At 41.1% G+C, this 22,823-nt stretch overlaps 1 protein-coding gene across 1 annotated transcript; it reads left to right on the top strand.

Moving 5' to 3' along the window:
• The first annotated feature begins 1,274 nt into the window (after nt 1-1,274).
• On the top strand, nt 1,275-19,008 carry WEE1 (WEE1 G2 checkpoint kinase). The gene is made up of 11 exons (XM_006728513.3): nt 1,275-2,155; nt 3,606-3,811; nt 4,518-4,581; nt 4,783-4,955; nt 5,443-5,564; nt 9,779-9,925; nt 12,643-12,738; nt 12,826-12,911; nt 13,746-13,916; nt 14,012-14,157; nt 15,082-19,008. The coding sequence occupies exons 1-11, from the start codon at nt 1,580-1,582 to the stop codon at nt 15,233-15,235; spliced, it is 1,941 nt and encodes a 646-aa protein (XP_006728576.1). The 5' UTR covers nt 1,275-1,579; the 3' UTR covers nt 15,236-19,008.
• Nucleotides 19,009-22,823: the final 3,815 nt, after the last annotated feature.

The following is a 22,823-nucleotide window of genomic DNA, read 5'->3' as shown; positions in this document are numbered from 1 at the left end:
GGGCGCCTGGGTGGCTCAGTTGGTTAAGCGACTGCCTTCGGCTCAGGTCATGATCCTGGAGTCCCGGGATCGAGTCCCGCATCAGGCTCCCTGCTCGGCGGGGAGTCTGCTTCTCCCTCTGACCCTCCTCCCTCTCATGCTCTCTGTCTCTCATTCTCTCTGTCTCAAATAAATAAATAAAATCTTTAAAAAAAAAAAACAAAAAACACCCCAAACCCTCAAGCAACACAGGGAAAAAACACGAGAAGTTAGAATATTCATCACGGGGTTATTTACAACTGAAAAATTACAAGAAACTTGTCTGTGAGACGATAAAGGGCAGATAAAATCGCTATTTGACGGAGTACTGGAGGAATTTTTTTCTCAATTTGCGTTTAAAGTTTGCAGTGAGGTATGCCAATCTCTTTTGCCAACGCTTGCCCACGTGCTGGCAAACAAATATAAACACCGTGGCTGCGTGGTGGGCACTTGGGTTTCGTGCTGGGGCCGATTGTGGTGCTGCTGCTGTTTACTCTGGACAAGTCGGGGGCGGGGGGGAGGGGACTGCAAAGGGGCCACGGCCTAGGCGAAGCTCACCTCGCAGGGGGCACACCCGACCCTAACAGCCACCCTGGGGGGAAACTGAGGCTCCAGAGGCCTTCCCCGAGGCCGGTGTCCCCGCCGCGAGTTCTCGTGTGTTGGCCTTGCTGATTTCGGTGTCCACCCTAAACAACCCGCTCACATCGCAAAGCTCCTGAGGCCCGAGTCACCATTTCCGGCTCAAACCTCTACGGGAGAACGTGACTGCCCCCAGCCACGCCCACAACGCCCCAGTGGCCCGCACCAAAGGGACGCGGGACCGGAGGCCGCACTCCCGGGGCTGAGCCCGAGGGCCACGGTGGTTCCCCGCTCACTCCGACCCGGAGAGGACCAGAAGTGTTCCCCAGCCCCCACCTCAGACCCCAGAGCGCCTGAGGGACCGCGAGCAAGTCGCTTCCAGGCTGGCGTTCGGCTGGGCCCAGCCGAGCCCGGCCCCCCTCGCCCCTCCCAGAAGGCCGCCTCGGCTCTCCCGCCCGGCCCCGACCGGGCGGCGCCCGGCTCGGCTCCCAGAAGTCCGGCTCCCTCATAGGCCCGCGGCGCCGCGCCCGCCCAAGCCTGGCTGCGGAGGGCGGGGGGTTGGGGGGGCGGAGCCAGCGGGTTCGCGCCAAAATCGCGTAGTTGATCCCTCCCCCGCGGGCTACGTCGCGCCCTCCTTTTTTTTCAAACCCGGGGCTGGGCGGGGATTGGTGGGTCGGGCACTCACGTGGTTAACGGTCGCGGGAAGCCGCGGAGCCCGAACCTGCGGGTGGACCTGCGGAGACCCCAGCCTCGGTGCCTACGCCGCCCCGCCTCTGCTGGACAGTCCACGCCGCCGCCGCCACCGCCGCCCGCAGCCCCGAGCGCTCCAGAGCCGCAGCCCGCCACCGCGCAGGTCCGCCGCCGCGGCGACCAGGCGCGCCCAGTCGCACGTGGCGGACCCGCCCCCTGGGCCGTCCGCGTCCTGGACTCCGCGGGCTCCGGCTCTCCGGTCCTCGGCCTCGGCCCCGGCCCCAGGGGCGCGATGAGTTTCCTGAGCCGGCAGCAGCCGCCGCCGCCCCGCCGTCCTGGGGCTTCCTGCACTTTGAGGCAGAAGCTGATCTTCTCGCCCTGCAGCGACTGTGAGGAGGAGGAGGAGGAGGAAGAGGAGGAAGGCAGTGGCCACAGCACGGGAGAGGACTCGGCCTTTCAAGAGCCCGACTCGCCGCTGCCGCCTGCGCGTAGCCCCACAGAGGCCGGGCCCGAGCGCCGCCGCTCGCCCGGCCCGGCCCCCGGCAGCCCCGGGGAGCTGGAGGAGGACATGTTGCTGCGGGGCGCCTGTCCCAGCGCCGACGTGCAGGGCGGCGGGGCCGAGGGCGACTCGTGGGAGGAGGAGGGTTTCGGCTCCTCGTCGCCGGTGAAGTCGCCGGCAGCCGCCTACTTCCTGGGCAGCTCGTTCTCGCCGGTGCGCTGCGGCGGCGCGGGGGACGCGTCCCCGCGCCGCTGCGGGGCGCGCCGGGCTAGCGAGGGCCCCTGCTCGCCGCTGCCGGATCACCCCGGCACCCCGCCGCACAAGACCTTCCGCAAGCTGCGGCTCTTCGACACGCCGCACACGCCCAAGGTGAGAGGACGCGGGGCCCGGGGCGCCCCGAGCCCGCGCCCGCCCAGCCTTTTAAAAAGGCCGCGGCGCCGGGAGCCGAGCGCGGCGCTGCCCGGGTTCGGTTACATAACCGCCCGGCCGCACCCCTACTCGTTCCCCGGAGCCGCAACAAAAAGTTGGCAGCCCCTCTTTTTGGCCCTGCCCAGAAGTTGTCCGTTAAGATTATGTAACTGAACAATGGGCCTCTTCTGGAACTTCTTCATCTTTCAAAGGGGCTGATCGGCGCCGTCCAGGTGGCTGGTGATTTCACGCCCGTCGAGTCGGGGCCTTCCCGACCGTGTCAGCCGGAGTGTGGCACTGATAACGTGGTTTGGAAGGATGCTTGGAGTGGGCTGGCCCGGCCACCTGACACTCCTGAGCCCTGCAGCCATATGGTGCCTTTTAAACGCAGTGATGGGCCCTGTAATTTGGGCGGCGCACGCAGGAGTTCGGTTAAAAAAAAAAACTTCATGTGCTTATCGTTTCGTGTCATATGGCCTTAAGGGGTTAAGTTTGAGGTATGGAGGGGGACTGCGCTTCGACTTGGGAGAAAAGGCTGGCCTTCCAAGCGTTTCCAGTCTTAAACACTCCTTAACTCAGAGTAGCATTTAAGCTACTGTCCGTACATGCTATTTATTGGGTAAGCGTTTGTTTACACCCTTGGGTTTGCAGTGCCCATGTGTGGTCAGCCTAAGTGTAACGATTAGGGACATCCAACGGTTAAAAGCCAGCATTGGTGGGGTTTCTTGGACCCTTGTGCTTTCATATTGTTGATAACAGATCACAATGAAGGAGGTGTTCAGCACCTGTTTGTTGAGTAGCAAGTGAGTACGCAGATTACTACTTCTGGAACGTTAGATGTAGCCAGATTTTAAAAACAGACCCGTCACGAAATTGAGACAAGTATCGCGTTTATAAAACTAATACAGAAAATGCACCTTTTTGAGTCCCTTTCAGTGCCATTGGTGGTAAACCTCACGAAGAAGTGTTTTTTGAGCGTTACTGTTTATTAGGGACTTGCCCAAGGCATGATCCCTCTGGAAGTGAGGGGAGGAGTCCGCCGGAGGTGGTTTTCAAAGCCCTATTTGGATGGGGGGAAGGGAGCTTTTATGGGGCTCCCTGACTGCTTTCTATTTTTAGATGGAATGAAAGGTTTTTGTTAACTTCTGGACTCCAGAATAAACTTAATTTTAGTCTGCATTCCTACTCTTTTTAGGGTCAGAGACCTATTTTATGTGGCTTTTTCAGAAAAGGTGGTTGGTATCCACTTTTCAGACTGCTATAGTTAACCACTGTTTTGCTGGAGATGTGACAGAGGCTTGTGTGTTGCTTTGATCTACACTATCAGACCTGTGAAAGGCTTGTTGAAGGTTGGGTTGATAAGGCTGTCTATAGGACCTGGATACAAAAAATTTTATTTTTCCTGTCCTAGAGTTTGCTCTCCAAAGCTCGAGGAATTGATTCCAGCTCTGTTAAACTCCGAGGTGGTTCTCTATTCATGGATACAGAAAAATCAGGAAAAAGGGAATTTGACATGCGACAGACTCCTCAAGTGAATATTAATCCTTTTACCCCAGATTCTGTGTTACTTCATTCCTCAGGACAATGTCGTAGAAGAAAGCGAACACATTGGAATGAGTAAGTTATTTAGTACTCCACAGTTTGGTCCCCAACCACTCAAGATTGGTTTGTGGTACTTATCAAAATTTAATTTCATCTGAATGACAGAAGTTTATGCTCTGAAATTTTTCTGTTGCTAGCACCCACCCCACTTCCCAGGAGAGGTAGGTGGAAAGTAATCAGCTGTAGAAAAGTAGTGGTGTGAAAAAGGAAGGAATAAAAAGCCTAGATAGCTTGTAGGAAATCTGCTGGTGTCAAAAATGAGGCAGGCAGAGAGAGTTGATTTAGAAAGACTTTAATTTTGATATGTGTGGTGGTGTTGGCTTGTAGTTAATAAGCATATTTCAGCAGGGACAGCATTTTCATCAGCTGAGCTATATCTCGTGATTATATAATTGTTTTCTTACCTGTTTTTTTTTAAGATTTTATTTATTTTTGTGTGGCACGAGAGAGATCACACAAGCACAAGCGGGGAGAGGGGCAGAAGGAGAATCAGACTCCCTCCCCACTGAGCAGGGAGCTGGACACGGGACTGAATCCCAGGACCTTGGGATCATGACCCAAGCTGAAGGCAGATGTTTAACTGAGCCACCCAGGCGCCCTTTCTTGTCTGTTTTTATTCATTAAAATGCAATTTCACTGTACACCTATCAGATAAAGTTTTGGATCTCTAGTTGATGTGTCTGTCAGATCTGTTGATGGAAAAATACATAATATTTTTCAGTTCTTGTGGTGAAGACATGGAAGCCAGTGATTATGAGTTCGAAGATGAAACAAGACCTGCTAAAGTAAATAGCTTTTCATTTTCTTTTTATTGTTTCTGAAATTTCATTTTCTACTTCTTAACAAGTTACCGTATATACATGTTAAATATCCATTAAAACATAAGATATAATGAGTTTTAAATTTCACACATAGTGCTAGCATCATAGCAAAAAATCATTTTCATATCTTTGTATTATGTATATGGATACACTTTTTTATTACAGAGAATTACAATTACTGAAAGCAATATGAAGTCACGGTATACAACAGAATTTCATGAGCTAGAGAAAATTGGCTCTGGAGAATTTGGTTCTGTGTTTAAGTGTGTGAAGAGGCTGGATGGATGCATTTATGCCATTAAGCGATCAAAAAAGCCATTGGCTGGCTCTGTCGATGAGTATGTATTAAAAATTTTGTCTTTTGCTCTTTTATTCCCTATGGTGTTGCAAGCATTAAGGTTTTACATAATCAAGCACTGAAATTCTCTCACTTTTGAGAAGCTATAATAATTTAATCAGATCCTTTTCATTTTGTGCCATTCATTCTTACTGGATTTGGTAAAGTTATGAGTAGTCTGATTTTGGAACCTAACTTAAATTTCTTTTTTTGGTAGCATCCATGAATTCACAGTAAAATGGAGTTTCATTTTTCCCAAGTCCTAGGGCCAGCAAGGTTCCTTCTTTGTAACTAACATTCTTCTTTAATGGAAGCCTTTAGAAAAATCTGGTACAGAGTCTTAACTCCCTCTTTCTTAAGCAAGTTATCCTTCAGCATAATGATAGATAAAGAAGTCAAGTTTCTCTTATGAAGTTTCACATAAATTAGTTTAAGTTAGGCTTGGATAAAAATGATTTACCATTCTGTCAATGTCAAATCTCTCCTAGGCAGAACGCTTTGAGGGAAGTATATGCTCATGCAGTGCTTGGACAGCATTCTCATGTAGTTCGATATTTCTCTGCATGGGCAGAAGATGATCATATGCTTATACAGAATGAATATTGTAATGGTGAGTAATATGTTGGTTCTCTTACAAACTTTTGAGCTCAAAAAAATGAACACTGAGGAAATAGTTTTTATCTGAAATCCTGCTGTAATTCTATGTCTCTTTTATCTCTTACATAAATACAAAGAGAGTATATCTCTTATAAATTCAAGAAGCTTAACATGAGTTTTAAGTTCATTGCTTACCTGGATATTAAGTAAAGATTGAAAACCTTGTCCCTTTTACTTCAATAGTGGAATTGTGCATGGTAGTGTGCCTATTAGTCAAACTGATCATGCAAGGACAGTGGTCTTGCCGTATATATATTTTGGTATCCCTAGCACGCAGCATAGTGTATGTGGGGTATGGTAGTTCATAATGTAGGTTCAATGCATCTAGCCTTCCCTTTCCATTTCATTTTTTATGCTGTTAAAACTGATACTGGTTACTCATAAAGTGACAGTGACTCTCCATTGTTCTAACTTTAGCCGTTTGTTCAAAGTATTCTATAATCTTGCCCCCATTCCCATTTTTCCAACCTAGTTTACCACTGGAATCCACTCACACTTTTCTATTAAGTTATGCTTTTAGTTCTCTAGCTGTGCCTCTCTCCCTCATTTCTCCCCAAAACCAACAAAACAAGCATGTGTAGAGGTTCAACTTTGGACCTCTGGAGAGCTTTCAATTTCAAAAAGTCCCTCAAGGACCAACTTGGTTCCCCCCTTCTTCATTAAACCTTTATCAAAACCCTGGTCTCAATTCTGATTCTTAAAAATACCTGTTATTAAATAGGTAAATCTTTATATATGCTGGGTTTCCATTTCTGTATATCTTCTGTGAATATTAGAGAATTTAGAATTTAGTGAGCAGTTGGGAGGTGATAGCAAGGATTTGTTACTTATTTTTTTTGATTCTCATTTTTTCTTTCAACAAGACCAGCCTTCTCATAGCTTGTGAATAAATAAGTGGTGTAGGTAGTGGGTTCAGGTTTTCAGTATTTAAAAACTGAACAAAAAAGAAGTAAAAGATCCATTTCTCACACCTACTTTTTTTTGAATTGTCATTATATTAATCTCTATACTTGAAAGAACTAAGTGCTCAGTATACAGCATTGCTGCTAATTTGTTTCACACGTCTCTTGAAATGTTTCTATTCATATCAGAATATTTATGTAGCTATCTCTCCTGACCTTGTGGACTAATCTGTTTCTTCTGTTTCTTAACCTTCATTTTTCAGTTACTGCACTTAATATAGGACAATATATATATTTTTTTTTTTAGATTTTATTTATTTATTTGACACAGAGAGAGACAGCAAGAGAGGGAACACTAGCCAGGGGAGTGGGAGAGGGAGAAGCAGGCTTCCCGCGGAGCAGGGAGCCTGATGCAGGGCTCGATCCCAGGACCCTGGGACCATGACCTGAGCCAAAGGCAGACGCCCAACGACTGAGGCACCCCAGTATAGGACAGTTTGACCATGTCTTTTCCACTCGATGTTTGCTAGATGCCATCTTCCAGTTTCTTTCTCCCTTTCACCTTGTTGATGTGGTTGGTCCTCTTAACAGGTATTTCAGTAGCACTTCAGGGATCACACATTTGTAACGATCAACCAAATAAATATGTGGTTGTATAATTCAGATGATTTTGAGAAAACTTTGGGCCTGGGGGGATAGGGAGGAGTGAGTTGACTTGCTACCCTCTCATTATAAAGACCTTGTCCTAAAAAACAAAACAAAACCCTGTCTTGTAATACAGTTAGATTATAAAATAATATTTTGAAACAGTTTATTATCTTGGAACAGTATAAAACACTTAAAGAATATACAGATTTTTTTTTTGTTTAAAGATTTTATTTATTTATTTGATAGAGACACAGCGAGAGAGGGAACACAAGCAGGGGGAGTGGGAGAAGGAGAAGCAGGCTTCCCGCTGAGCAGGGAGCCCGATGCAGGGCTCAATCCCAGGACCCTGGGACTAATGACGTGAGCCGAAGGCAGAGGCTTAACGACTGAGCCACCCAGGCACCCCAAGAATATACAGATCTTTAAAGAATAAATAGACCTGTGTGAAACAGGGTTGCCTCTTAGAATAGTTGTCTGTTCTGTTAGATGAAATGAGGCTATCTAGATACATTCGTGAGCTCTTCTATTTCCTTTTCCACCATTCTTCTCTCCAGATGAAGCTTTGAATGTCCTAATAATAGGCCTGATCTTCACATCCTTTTCCACAGTTTCACAGGGAAGTGATTCTATTATTTCATTTATACATGGTGATTAACTGACGTCCTTTATCGTGACTAAGTTTCCTTATTATCTCAAACCAGTCATTTGCATTTTAAGCCTTTTGTCTTGGTTTGGTGATAGATTGAAATTTTTACTCCTGGTAAACAAGTGTGGGAAAATGTTGATGGATGGGGGAAGAGAACATGAAATATCAGATGAGTGTCTTGCTCTTCTCACTTCTGTTTGCCTTTCAGCAGTGAAATAGAAGGAACTGGCCTAGCTATAGTTGATAGATCCACTAAAATGCTTATTAAACTTGGACTAGGCCTTCAAGCCCATTTATTGACCTCCCTTCTAGAGCCCTCTTTTTCCTGCAGTTCAAGATTTGTACAAGTATGGAGAACATACTTAAGTCTAAAATATTGAGATGTGTGATTTATATTTATTTTTAAAACACATTGGACATTTTGCTACCTAGTCTTACTCAAATTGTAGGACTTCCTTTCCTGACTAATATATATCAATATACCTTCCTGATTTTATTACTCTGGCTCTGATTTCATTATTCCTAACTAAGCTTTAAACAGAAGTGGTTTGTTTTGGTTTTTGATTTTTGTTTTGTTTTACATAACTCCTCTTTTCCTGAGATATAAGTTATAAACTTAGAGTGTTTTAAATAAAACTTATGAAGTATAAACTTACAAAGTTTTTTAAAGTATAAACAAATGAGCTGGTTGCTTTGACTGCTCCTATAAAAGCAGGTTTTATTCTCATTCAGAGCAAAAGTAGTATAAGTTAAAACTACTAAAACACTGGTTTTTACCTATAAAATTTATAGACTGCTGTCGAGGGTGTGGGAAAAGTTATTCTCATACATTAATGATGGGAGTATAAATTGGTACAGCCTTCTCTATGGGGGGAACTCTGTGTGTGTGTGTGTGTGTGTAAGTGTAAGTAAAATGGCCCCAGATTTGTCTTCCAAAGCCCCAGATTCACATAAGGCACATGCTAGCAGAGTTTAAGTACCAGCCATTTTGAAATCAGAAACCAAATACACTGTTACTTCTTTTATGTGAATTTTCACAGGCAATGAAGGTTTGGCACTGATGGTGTGAATACCAACCCTAAGCTGTTTTGTAGAAGGATAAATAGAGAAATGTCCCTCTCAGCTATAAAAATATATTCTATATATAAGTTAGTATTTCACGCACATACTAGAGCCACATATTAGTACTGTTCTATGACTGAACATATTTTTTATTTTTTAAAAAACGATTTTATTTATATGAGTGTGTGCATGAGCATGAGGGCAGGGTGCCAAGAGGAACAGAGTGAGAGAGACAAGCAGACCCCGCACTGAGTGCTAGCCCAAGGGAGGGCTCGATTCCACAACCCCAAGATCATGAGCTGAGCCAAAACCAAGAGTCAGACTCTGAATCAAGTGTCACCCAGGCGCCCCTGTATAACCCTTTAAACCAGCAATTTGTTTCTATGAGATATGTTAAATGCGTGTGAAATGACCAATATACAAAGTTATCCTTAGACTATAGTATATAGTAGCAAAGGCTTGGAAATTAAAATGTTCATCAGTTAGGAGATTGGTTAATGCATTACCATTCAATTATACAATGGAATTCTGTAGAGACACGAGAGAACAAGGTAGTCTTTGTATGTTAGTAAAGACTAATCTTCAAGATGATGAAAATATGTTATCATTTGTATGAAAAGGAGTTGAAAAAATATATAAGAAACCAGTAACATTGGTTTATTCTGCGGAAAAAGAACCAGGTGGGATGCTGGGGTATATGGATGAACCAGACTTTATATTTTGTACCCATGTGAGTATAGTATTTATTGAAAGAATAAATAAACTTTAGATTTCACAAGCAGGAAAAAGAGAATAGGTCGTACAAAATGCTACTTTCTTTGTTGAGTTTGTGGCCACAAACTCAAGATGGAGGGAAAAGAAATAAGATCTCACGAAGAGGAAATTGCTAATTTTTCCCATGTTTGTTAGGTGGAAGTTTAGCTGATGCCATAAGTGAAAACTATAGAAGCATGAGTTACTTCACAGAAGCAGAGTTGAAGGATCTCCTTTTGCAAGTTGGCCGGGGCTTGAGGTATATTCATTCAATGTCTTTGGTTCATATGGATATAAAGCCTAGTAAGTATTACAAATTCTCTGACCTGTGTTCTTTAGTGTTATAGAGAATAAATGATTTCATTAAAACATCTTACTCTGTTTTTTCATTGTTAATTTTAAAAGACCTTTGAGCCACATGTTTATATTGTTTTATGATTTCCATTCACCTCTTGTTATTCCAAAATATTTGAGACAATTCATTTTTATTAAAAATTGGAAAAATTTGCTGCATCTTATGGAAACCACATAGTCATGAAGTAGGACTCTGATGGGGAGACTAAGAACCTGTTGTTTAAAGCCCCTCTCTTCTACTAGGTTATAGAATCATAATTACAAAATAATGCTGGTCCTGCTAACAGGGTGGTTAGAATAAAATGAGATATGTGAACACGATTTTGGAAACATAAGTGCTATGTAACATGTGGTATTTCTAGCCTATATACCATGAAGGTGTTACCGCATTATTCAGAAAACAAATGGCACATGCAGTATGACTACCTTTTTTTTTTAATATATATTTTTAAGATTTTTATTTGTCAGAGAGAACACAAGCAGGGGGAGCAGCAGAGGGAGAAGCAGGCTCCCTGCTGAGCAAGGAGCCCGATGTGGGGCTCGATCCCAGGACTCGGGTCATGACCTGAGCTGAAGGCAGATGCTTAACCCACTGAGCCACCGAGGTGCCCCGCAGTATGATTATCTTGCATTAAAAAAGGGTGGCAGTGAATGCTGCAGTAACATCTTAGTGCACATCCCTCTCATTTTATTAAAATAACCTCATAATGTACACACTATTTTAAAACTTTTTGTAAGTCAACTCTACCTTTTTTTTTTTAGATTTTATTTACTTACTTATTTATTTATTTATTTATTTATTTGAGAGAGAGAAACAGCATGAGAGGGGAGAGGGTCAAAGGGAGAAGCAGGCTCCCCGCTGAGCTGGGAGCCCAATGTGGGATTCAATCCCAGCACTCTGGGATCATGACCTGAGCTGAAGGCAGTCGCATGACCAACTGAGCCACCCAGGAGCCCCTACCTTTTTGTTTCAGTACATTTTCATCTATTCTAATAGCTAGATCATTTTAAAATTTTTCCCAGGTAACCAAGTTCTTTTGGTTTACTTGTCCAAACTAGTATCCATTTTCAGGACCATGCATCCCATCTACTTCTATTCTTTTTTTTTTTTCCTTCAGGTTTTACCCTTCCTCTACCTTAAAAAAAATAATACTAATATGGACTTTGTCTTGTCCTTTCTTCTGCATTTGACTGGTTGCTCCCTTGCATCATTTATCTTACTCCTTTTTCCCCTGTGTTTCCTATAAATTGGAAGTTAAAACTAACAGGTCGATGAATTCAAGTGTGAATTTTAGGCTAGGTGTTTCTAAGTTGAATTTAATGAAGGTTTTTTTTTTGGTCTATGGAAATGTGTGATTCATGAGAATTTAAATCATTTTACACAACTTACTTGAATCTTATAAGTTATGTGAAGAATTTATCTGTATGTTAATAACTCACTAAAATTTTTATTTTCCAAAAGGGGAAAAATAATATTTGGGCTGATGGCAGTAAATAGGAATTAGTAAGGTTTGCCTGTACTCATTCATATCTTGTTTTAAGTGTCAGACAAACATAGTAGACCCTTATAAGTACAAAAGTTGAAAATATTAAGGCATATGAAGTTTTAAAATTTCAATTTTTTTTTTAAAGATTTTTATTTATTTATTTGACAGAGAGAGACACAGCGAGAGAGGGAACACAGCAGGGGGAGTGGAAGAGGGAGAAGCAGGCCTCCCGTGGAGCAGGGAGCCCGATGCGGGGCTCGATCCCAGGACCCTGGGATCACGACCCGAGCCGAAGGCAGACGCTTAACGACTGAGCCTCCCAGGGGCCCTAAAGTTTCAAATTTGTAAATAACATAGAAAAATAAATTATCCTGGGGCGCCTGGGTGGCTCAGTCGTTAAGTGTCTGCGTTCGGCTCGGGTCATGATCCCAGGGTCCTGGGATCGAGCCCCGCATCGGGCTCCCTGCTCCGTGGGGTGCCTGCTTCTCCCTCTCCCACTCCCCCTGCTTGTGTTTCCTCTCTTGCTGTGTCTCTCTCTGTCGAATAAATAAAATCTTTAAAAAAAAAAAAAAAAAAGAAATTATCCTATAAATAAAGTGAAATTGGAAAGATGACTTAATTGAATGTAACATTTATAAACTCAGTATTACATTGGTAAAACTATTAAAATGAAATCTGTCACTGAAACTTAACGTTAATCAGGAACTTACCTGAATTTGAAGAAGAAAAGTATGTGTACAGCAGAGATGAACCACAAAGCCACATTGGGATGTAGATACAGCCAAACTCAAAAGTTACATTACTTGTACTTTTCATACCAGCCCATAGTATTAGCTTAAAATTTATGATTTAGAAGCACCACAGATTACTACATTATTGCCTTTTTTGTATTGTTTCTATATAGTTAAAACCAGAGATCAGTGTGTAGATGACAAGGGTCTAATGAAGTGGTTTCCAAGTGTTCAAAGATCAGTATTAGTCCAGAAAATACGTTCCTTAGAAAATACAACCCCATTTCCTGTCCCCTGAGATTCTTACTCTCATTTGGTTTGGGGGTAGAACATATGAAAATCTATACATTTGAAAGCTTTTGGGATGATTCTGATGTACGGCCTTGTTTATGAATTTTTGTTACACCATTAATTGTTAGTGCAGCTGACAAAAATAACTGTTTGACAGGTAATATTTTCATATCTCGAACCTCAATCCCAAATGCTGCCTCTGAAGAAGGAGATGAAGATGACTGGGCATCCAACAAAGTTATGTTTAAAATAGGTAAGAAAGAAAGATAACCAGCTTATTGCCTTAAAATAAAGTAGGAGGCTGTTTAACTCTTGACTCTATTTTTTTCAATACTTACAGGTGATCTTGGACATGTAACAAGAATCTCTAGTCCACAAGTTGAAGAGGGTGATAGCCGTTTTCTTGCAAATGAAGTTTTGCAGGAGGTAGTTTTTTTCCTTTAATAATGCAATTTGCTTTATAACAGTGCAAACATACTAAAATTTTAAGCTAATAACTAGTAAAATAAAGAAAGCCTAAACCATCAGCTGGGGATATTTAATCTAGGAAAGTTGAGTAAAGGTAAAGATTTATAGTATTACAATGATGGAGCTATAAAAGAAATTCTCATAAACTACTGATGGAACTGTAAAATGGCATAGCCTTTTAGGAGATCAACGTTTGTATCTATCAACGTTTTAAAATCCTGTACCCTTTGACCCAGAATTTCCATTTCTAGGAAATTCTTGCCTACAGAAATGTTCATATACAAATAAATTGAGAATAATATAAATGTTTAGCAATAGAGGAATGATTAAATAAATTACAGCATATAGTTAATAGTACTGTTTGAAAAAATGTGACCCAAAAAAAGTGTGACAAAATATTTTTTTGATAAGAGTTTAGAATGAAAGTAGAACAAATAAATTGCGTGATCCCATTGTTCTTTTTATATGTGTACATGTATTTGTAACTTGTCAATGTATGCATGTTTCCTGTATGCATATGAATGCCCCAGGATGGGAGTTATTCTGAGAGTTGAAATGGACTAGTGAAAAAGAGAAGGCATTTACTTTTAGAAATGTATTTACCACTCCCCTCCCAGAGTATATATGTATTTGTGATTTTAAAAAGCTCCTCAAATTTAACTTAGTCTCTGAATAGGTTTTAAAGGTTAAATGTAGCATTGGATATTTTAATCTAGTCTTATTTCTCACCTGTCGTCACTTATTTTGGCCATTTTTATAGTCCCTTAAAAATTTTTTTTTTTAATTTTACAGAACTATACCCATCTACCAAAAGCGGATATTTTTGCCCTTGCCCTCACGGTGGTATGTGCTGCTGGTGCTGAACCTCTTCCCAGAAATGGAGACCAATGGCATGAAATCAGACAGGGTAGATTACCCCGGATTCCCCAAGTGCTTTCCCAAGAGTTTACAGAGTTGCTAAAAGTGAGCATTTTTTGTATATAAGCACTTTTTATAGACATGGTTTTATATTTTATTAAATTGCATGTCTTTATCTTAATTTCATTTCTCTTTCTAAGGTTATGATTCATCCAGATCCAGAGAGAAGACCTTCAGCAATGGCACTGGTAAAGCATTCAGTATTGCTGTCTGCTTCTAGAAAAAGTGCAGAACAATTACGGATAGAATTGAATGCTGAAAAATTCAAAAATTCACTTTTGCAGAAGTAAGTGAGAGTTCTTTGGAATGTTTTGTTTTAACTTTCTTATTTTCATTCTTAAATTTTAATGAGCGATGATTTAGGTTTTTTGTCAGTGAAGGCTGTAGTGGTTTGGTATGTTATACAGTTAAAATTTGGGGATTTCTGCCTTTAATTAGTTATTTGTGACCTATTACTTGGTATTGTTCCTAAACTTTTAAATTATGGACTTAAAAATGTTTAAGACCAGCATGTATTTGCAAGTGGTGATAATCCCCAATCCCTAAATTGTAGCAAAAGCTAAGTGAGCCTGTACAGGCTTTTCTTTCCCCTTAAACTCTCACCATAAATTAACAGTTTCCTTCATTCTGTTTATTTTTTATGGAAGGATTAAATTAACATCAATTACGTTGGTAGATGTGTCTCCTATTTTGTCTGAATGACCTTTGACATTTCAGAAAATTGATTGGAATGATAATTCTAATTTATTTGCTTTATTGCTGATTTTAATCTAATAAAACTGACTTGAAATACAAAAGGTTTATTTGCCACTAGTTTGATAGCCATCGTAGTTCAGACAAGTAGGAAGTAGAAGTTTCCTTTCATCTTTATTATGTAAAGATATTTTCACAATACGAGTTAGAGTTCTGTTTGAAATTATTTTGTATTACAACTCAAAGTCATTACTAGCATCTTTATTATTTGGGTCCAAGTGTATATGATGTTTTAATTCTGAGAACATAAAATAAAATCATTTCATAAATTTAAGTTGTTTGAGCACAAGCTAAAGTTTCATACTGTAATTTTTTTTTCCTCAGTTGTATTTTAGAAAAATGATGGCATGCTAAGATCTCCCAGCTGATAACATAGTTTGTGTTTGGCCTCTTAGAATCCCTTCCTAGGATTAATACAATAGGTGAAAAGTCTTGTTTCCTATTTTTATGTTCTTAGAGAACTCAAGAAAGCTCAGATGGCAAAAGCTGCAGCTGAGGAAAGAGCACTCTTCACTGATCGGATGACCACTAGGTCCACCACCCAGAGTAATAGAACATCTCGACTTATTGGAAAGAAAATGAACCGCTCTGTCAGCCTTACCATATACTGAACTACTCATTTCCCACCTCCCCCAAAAAACTGTGACAAGAGGACGCTAGGTTGAAATCACTGCTAGAATCCAGCTTGCAATTACTTTCTCAATCGGTGTCAGTAGTTTTACTGAAATACCTTTTAGGACTTTTGTTTGTGAATTACAGTTGAAAGCTGTATTTTGACCAGTGCTATATCAGGCTTTCATCTAGTGTTACTAGTCTGTCTTCTGTAGGCCGTCAGTCACTGTTGGATGTTACACCAGACTTTCTAGGGTTAACCACTGTGGTGGTGTGCTGCTTATAGTTTGCTGTTGCATTGTAATAAAAGGTGTCTTTCCTTGTAGTGACCTGTAAAAGGGACTCAAGGGCTTTATTGCAAACATATTCTCCCTTTGAAAAGGGAAATGCTAAGAGACTCAGTACTACTCAGCCTTCAATGTACCTGTGTGTCAATCTTACATTTCTTTTTTTTAAATTGTGAATTATACTTGTATATCCAACTGGGAGCACTTTGTAGGCATTGCATGAACCATGGAATGATAATTCTGTGGAAGTATTGCCTTGTGAATTTGCTGCTATTCTAGTTTTGTCTTTGCTGTAAAATTGTAGCATTAAACAATCATTGTTGTTAATAGGCTTTTTTGGAAAACAATTATGTGAAATATATAGCTGCTCTTGATGACAAGCAGCTATTTGCCTTTTTTTCTTTGAACTTTGAAGCTAGTGCATTGGAGTAATGCACCTTTTTTTTCCCTTTTGGATTGCTGTATTAATGTAGTATAATTGTTACTGGTTTTGTAATTTTTCCTGGTAATGCCCTTCCCTGACTCTTTTTTAAAATGTTCCCTCCCTCTACCCAAGTTTTGTACTTGATTGTATTGTTAGTCTGTTTTTAAATGTTTTGCCCGGTTTCTCTTCAATATTTGTGTATATAAACTAATCTTGGTGATAGTGTACATAGCTGTTTGAAATGCCAGAATGACTTCTGACTATTCCAAGCTTTTCACAAAATATATTTTATCAATGATAAGCCATTTGACTAATAATACTGGCTAACCAGACATTGCAAAAAACAAAAACAAAGAATTTGTCTATTGTTTGCTTTCCTATTAATTTTGGTTTACAGCATGTTTGCACTTGTCTGTTTGACTTGTGTTTTATTAACATTGATTGGCATATTAAAAGTCACTCTGAGCTTACCTTAATTGTCTAAATCTTTGTGATGCCTGTTTTCTACCATTTTATCTCTAGTATCACTACATTTTAACATTTAGAGTATAATGTATATAAAGTACTAAAAGGGCACATTTTTCAATAGAATATGAAACAGTATTTAATGATGAGCTTTAGGCTACATCAGTTACATTTTGTAATTGGAGAAAAATTTGTCCATCAACCATAAATTTTTTTTGTCACTATAAGTATTTAATATTTGTACATCACATTGCATATTATGCATTTGATCTGCTAGAAATGTAAGATAATGTAGTTTAAAATGGCTTTAGATTATTAAGTGGATATAATGACTCAACTTTCTAACTTAAGCTGAGTCACACAAGAGCTTTAAAGTGAGGTTGTAACAACTAGGCTGGATTTCCTAAGAGTCGAGAGTGCAAATTTAAGTGATTAAACAATGCTAATTCTATGTGACATCTTTTTCTGATATGGATTAGAACCAGAGTAAGCAGCAAAGGCCTTAGAGCTTAAAAATGAATGTTCCCCACCCCCCAACCCCCCAAAAAACCAAAAAGGATTTTGCAAGATCCTTGTGCTTTTTGATCATGGGTACATAATTCCTGTTGATTAGGGTCTGTATCTTCCCACTATAAACATTTCTAATAAGCTTAATTACTTTAGCTTTTAAACCTATGGCATGTTAAAAAGCACATTCTAGAGGAGTGAGAGGAATTAGTGCAGACAGGTAAATTAGATAAAAAAAGCTGATGCGGGGGGCTGAGAGAAAAGCTGCAGAGACTGGAGTAGGTAACATTTCAGTAGTCACTGGAGACAAAACTATAAAAAGTATAATTGGTGTACATTAGGGTCACTCAAAGTCATTGAGGTGCATTTTTCTAGTGCACTAGCTTCAAAGAAAAAAATCAGGCATTTTTCAAGTTGATATTTGCAGTAAAATTTTCACATATTGTTCAAGAATATTAGATTAAATAGGAAAAAAATCTGGTTTTTTAGAAGGAATTCTTAAGCCCATCTAAAAGCTGACAGAGTTGGGCTCATATTCACCACAGGATAATTAGGTTGAATGCCTTCTATGTACTAACCGGTAGACCAAAGACCTGTAAGAAATAGTCTTTGCCCCTCAGTATTCAGGATAAAATAGAGGAGACCCATGTAAACATAAAATGACAATAAAATGTGATTAAGTGCTATGTTGGGATTCTGCAGGTAGAGTGATAGCTCAAAGGACAATTACATAGCTTGCGAAGATGCTGGAGGTAGAGCAGTGAGTAGATCCAGGGAATTACATTTAGACTGATTTCAAAGCCATTGTACTGACTCAGGGTAAGAGTAAAGAGGGCCTGAACTAGGACCCCTGTGGATAGACACAGGAGAATAGGGATTTCATTGGGAGCACTGTACACGGAACAGTTTTTGTTTTTATATAATAGAATGAGAACTTGTTAGCATAACATCAGGAGGATGCTACAAGTGCTAATATGGAAGCATTGAAGGATTTTCCAGAAAAGTTAACTAAAATGCAAGGGCCTGTTATTGTTTGAGACAGAGACCTAAGATTGATAAAACTGCTTTGAAAAGCTGACTTTAGTAAGGAAGAAAAATTTTAAGTATTGACTATGCAGGCAGATAGGAGGAATCATACATTGCAGTTGACTGCAAAATGAAATTGTTGCCTTACCTTTAACTTGCCATGAATCCAAGGCATCCCACTTTAACTAGGGAGCTAATGTCTTTTGAAGAGCCAGTTCTGAAGCTTTGGTTTTCACTCTGTTCCACAGGTCAAGAAATAATGGCATTTAAAATATTGCTAACAGCTGGATTTGGGTACTGCTTTCAGCTGTCTCCTAATTCTTAAAACAGCAGCATCCTGACGTTAGTTTTCTTTCTCCCCAATTTATCTCCACAAAGCATCTCCCTGACTTTAGCCAACAGATCAAATAAGTGATTGCATCCCTAAGGTATTTTTATGTGTGAAATTTTTGAAGGCCAATTAAAGCAATCAACAAGGAGGATGGATCAAAAAAGAATTTTGGATATGTTTTGGATATTGTGAAAATCGTAAATGAAGCCTGGAACTAGGAATTGGAGGAAACTGCCTCATTCAGTTTTTTGAGGCATTTGTATAACTATAAAAAGCATCACTGAAACTGATTTGACATTGCAGATTGAGTGGATCTAGAAGTGTCTCCTGCAAACCCGGTTGTATTGTTAGAAATTTCTCAGAAGCTCAGCAAGGTAGATTTTTATAAAAATGGAGGAGTAAGACATCATTGAAACTGCCCCTTTCCCAGCACTTAGCTTTTAAAAACTTTGAGAAGCATTCATCTGAACATCATTGAACTTTTTTTTTCTTTGTGGCAGATGACCCTAATTTTCAATGCAGTTCAAAGGTCTCTGGAATAAGGAAAAATATCTATGTATGCTCTAGGAAGATTTACCAGGAAAAGATGGCATGTTCTGTCCAAACTTCATTAAACTAAGAGTCTAAGAAACCTCGGCCAGTCCAGCCCGTGAAGGAAAATACCTCAAGGAACGTTTATATCATAGTTCATATTGTTTAGTTTTATATGGTTAATAAATATTTTGAAGATCATCTTACTTGTTTTGAGTTTTGACATTCTTATGGCATTTAAAATATTGCTAACAATAAATACTTTATATGAAATATGAAATGGGTTTCCAGGCCTGGAATTCCAATTTATGCCTGCCAATGCATAATGCCAATGGGAAGCACAGGTTTAGTGTACAATGGCTCCATTTTGGATGATTATCCAGAGAGAGGTCCCCTTTTTGCCGATGAGACTATAGAGGCTGAGGTAAGTTAAATAACTTAGGAGCTCAGTTTGGTGAGTAGGAAAGCCAGAATTCCAACTCAGATGTTATGGCAAAGAATCTTGCTTTTTCCAGACACGTTGAAGTTGAGGACAAATACTAGTTAATGGAAAGAGTGCAGGCAACCAAGGAGAGTTAAGAAGGGGCAGTCTGAATATTAGGAAAATTGGGAAGACTAGTGTCGCAGAAATCAAGAGAGAAGTCTGAAAGAGAAATTAAGTGTGACTATATACAGAAAAGTTGAAGAAGTGACTCAAAGCTCCATGAAGGCATCTAGAGTGGAGCTCTTTGGTGAGCAGTCTTAGTGGGGGGAACAAAGGCCAGATTACAGTGAGTTGGGGTAAAAAATGGGAGATGAGTGAATAGAGACAGCATGTAAAAATCATTTTCAAGAAACATGGCTGAGGGGCGCCTGGGTGGCTCAGTCGGTTGAGTGTCTGCCTTCAGCTCAGGTCATGATCTCAGGGTCCTGGGATCGAGTCCCGCGTCGGGCTCCCTGCTTGGCTGGGAGTCTGCTTCTCCCTCTCCTGCACCCCTGCTGGTGAGCGCACTCTCTCTCTCTCAAATAAATAAATAATCTTTAAAAAAAAAAAAGAAAGAAAGAAACATGGCTGAAAGAGAAGGGCAAGGGAGAAGAGGGCTATAGCTAGAGGGGAATCTGGGTTTTTCTGTTTTCACTACCACTTATTGATCACCTAGTATGTGCTAAGTGTTTTACATACAGAATATAATTTAATCTTCAGAAGGGCTCTGTGAAAAAAATCCCCATTTTACATATGGTATTTGGAGAAGTAAAAGGAATTTCCCACATCATATCACTACAAAGTATCGGGATTCAAACCTGAACTGTTTGCACCACCAGCCGAACTCATAGCAAATCCTCTGAGCCTGGAGCAGAGAAAGGATGAGCGAGGAGGAGAAAAGTTTGTAAGTGTTTAGAGGAATGCAGGAAGTGGGGGAGGGGAACTCCAGTATGATGGCCCTTTTCTGTAGCTGGAATTGAGTCCCGTGACCTGCTGTGCCTGAGGACTGAGCACATGTATGGGAAGAATGCTGACTCACTCCACTGCCTTCTTTCCTTCTGAACGAGGTTTTAGTTAAAAAGTTTTCAGAGTATACTATATAGCTATTTAAAGCAATGTTTTAAGGAGTTATATGACATGGGGAAATGCATGTTATATTAAAGAATCAGGAAGCAAAATTACATATGTGGGATTTTTTTTTTTAATATTTATTTGACACAGAGAGAGACCCAGTGAGAAAGGGAACACAACAGGGGGTGTGGGAGAGGGAGAAGCAGGCTTCCCGCTGAGCAGGGAGCCTGATGCGGGCCTCAGTCCCAGGACCCTGGGATCATGACCCGAGCCAAAAGCAGACACTTAACAATTGAGCCACCCAGATGCCCCTATGAGATTTTTTTTTAAGCATTAAACAAAACAGAAGGCTAACAATGGCTGTCGTTTGAGTGGTGGAATTATGGGGTATTTCCCACTCCTTTTTCCTTTCCAAACTTTCTATATTTTATTTTATTTTATATTTTTTAAGATTTTGTTTATTTTTACGTAATCTCTACACCCAACGTGGGGCTTGAACTCACAACCCTGAGATCAAGAGTCACATGCTCTTCCTACTGAGCCAGCCTGGTATCCCTGAACTTTCTGTATTTTGAACAATGAGAGGCACCTGGCTGGCTCAGTCGGTTAAGCGACTGCCTTTGGCTCAGGTCATGATCTCGGGGTCCTGGGATGGAGCTGCATGTGGGGCTCTGGGCTCAGCTCAGGGTCTGTTTCCCTCTCCTTACGCTTCTGCTGCTCCCCTCCCCACCAGCACACCCACAAGCCTCCCGTGTTTGCGCGCGCTCTCTCTCCCAAATAAAATCTTTAAAAAAAGAAAAGATATCTGCCATTATTAACGTGCAGTCAACAAAATTGTCAAGTCACCTAACTGGCAAAGATTTATCCAGTGATCATGCTTGTACTCCCCCAAATTCCTGGTAATGGAGACCACTCCCTTGAATACAGGGGCACTCATATGATCTGGCCTGGGCCAAATGGAGTTTTTCCTGGAACCTTGTAGATGCTCCAATTGCTACGTTGGCCAAGCTTTCCACTGCTTGCCTATCTGTAGGAGAAGAGAGTGAACCAACACAGAAGCAGAACAGAGAAAGGAGGAAAGCAAGATCTGACAGTGTATCAGTCCCGAAGCTAATTTTGGTTTGATTCCATAACTCTGTATATTCCTCTTTTTGGCCTAAGTTATTTTGAGGTGAGTTTGCAATTTTGCAAAATAGTAAGCTGTTTTGAGGTGAGTCTGAGGTGTTGCTTGCAATTAACAGCTTGACTGGTGCAACCTATTTCTCTAAACTGGCAGCCATAAATATTCTAGATGTTGTATGACTGAGAAATGTATGCCAAAGATCCTAAGGTTCCTCGATTAATCCCTTTGTTGAGCCTTCTGCTGTGTCAAGACTAGAGTGTGACAGGGGCGGACTCCCCAGCATCTCCTCCTGGCCTGCCTCATTTTCCTGGTAATATATGGTGAGAACACACATTTTCTTTTTCTTTTTTTAATGTATTTATTTGAGAGAGAGAGTGAGAGAGAGCACGAGAGTGGAGTGAGGGGCAGAAGGAGAAGCAGACCCCCCACTGAGCAGGGAGCCCGATGCAGGGCTCGATCCCGGGACTCCAGGACCACGGAAGCCGAAGGCAGACGCCCAACCGAGCCACCCAGGCACCCCGAAAACATAAATTTTCTAATGACTACTTTGTGCAAAGCACCACCACTGCAGTTCCAGAAAGAGCTCTGCTGGTAGAACTTGACCTCTGCTGAACAGGATGAGACATCATACGGTTCCATTAACAGCTAAAGGGACTTACGCAGCCCCATGATTTGGACAATGAGGATAATGTGGTTTGTTAGCCTGTCTACCACACACTCCTGCTCTGTCAAAGAGGCTGTTCTTAAAGAAAGAAGCTGGAGATAAAAGCCAATGAAGAGTCTTGAATTCGTATTTGTATTTGACATATGAAGTTGAAGAAAGGTGCTATTTTAAGCCTCTTCATTCTGAGGAGTGGTGGGAGTAGTGGAAAGGCAGAGGACTTAGTGCTTCCCAAACAGATTCCTGGCTCCAACATTGAATGGATTGAAAAGTAGAGCGGAATCGCACCCATGTTCGCTGTGTTGATTTTATTCTTTGGTTCATTTTTTCAATCAAATATGTTTTAAGGGGGCGCCTGGGTGGCTCAGTCGTTAAGCGTCTGCCTTCGGCTCAGGTCATGGTCTCAGGGTCCTGGGATCGAGCCCCACATCAGGCTCCCTGCTCTGCGCGAAGTATGCTTCTCTCTCTCCCACTCCCCATGCTTGTGTTTCTGCTCTCGCTCTCTCTCTCTCTCTGTCAAATAAATTAATAAAAATCTATAAAAAATATATATTAAAAAAAAAACAAAACAAAAAACAAAACCAAAAACCAAGTATGTTTTAAGAACCTGCCCTGGACTGGGGATTAGCAGCTGGTGCTGGGCACTAAGATACAAATGCAAACAAGATAATCCCCCACCTTCTCCATTACATGGAGGT

This window comes from Leptonychotes weddellii, chromosome 11 (assembly GCF_054177405.1).
Source record: "Leptonychotes weddellii isolate Sample4059 chromosome 11, ASM5417740v2, whole genome shotgun sequence".
Taxonomy (NCBI): Eukaryota; Metazoa; Chordata; class Mammalia; order Carnivora; family Phocidae; genus Leptonychotes; species Leptonychotes weddellii.
Note: the sequence above shows the minus strand (reverse complement) of the source record. Positions and strands in the feature narration are given on the sequence as shown.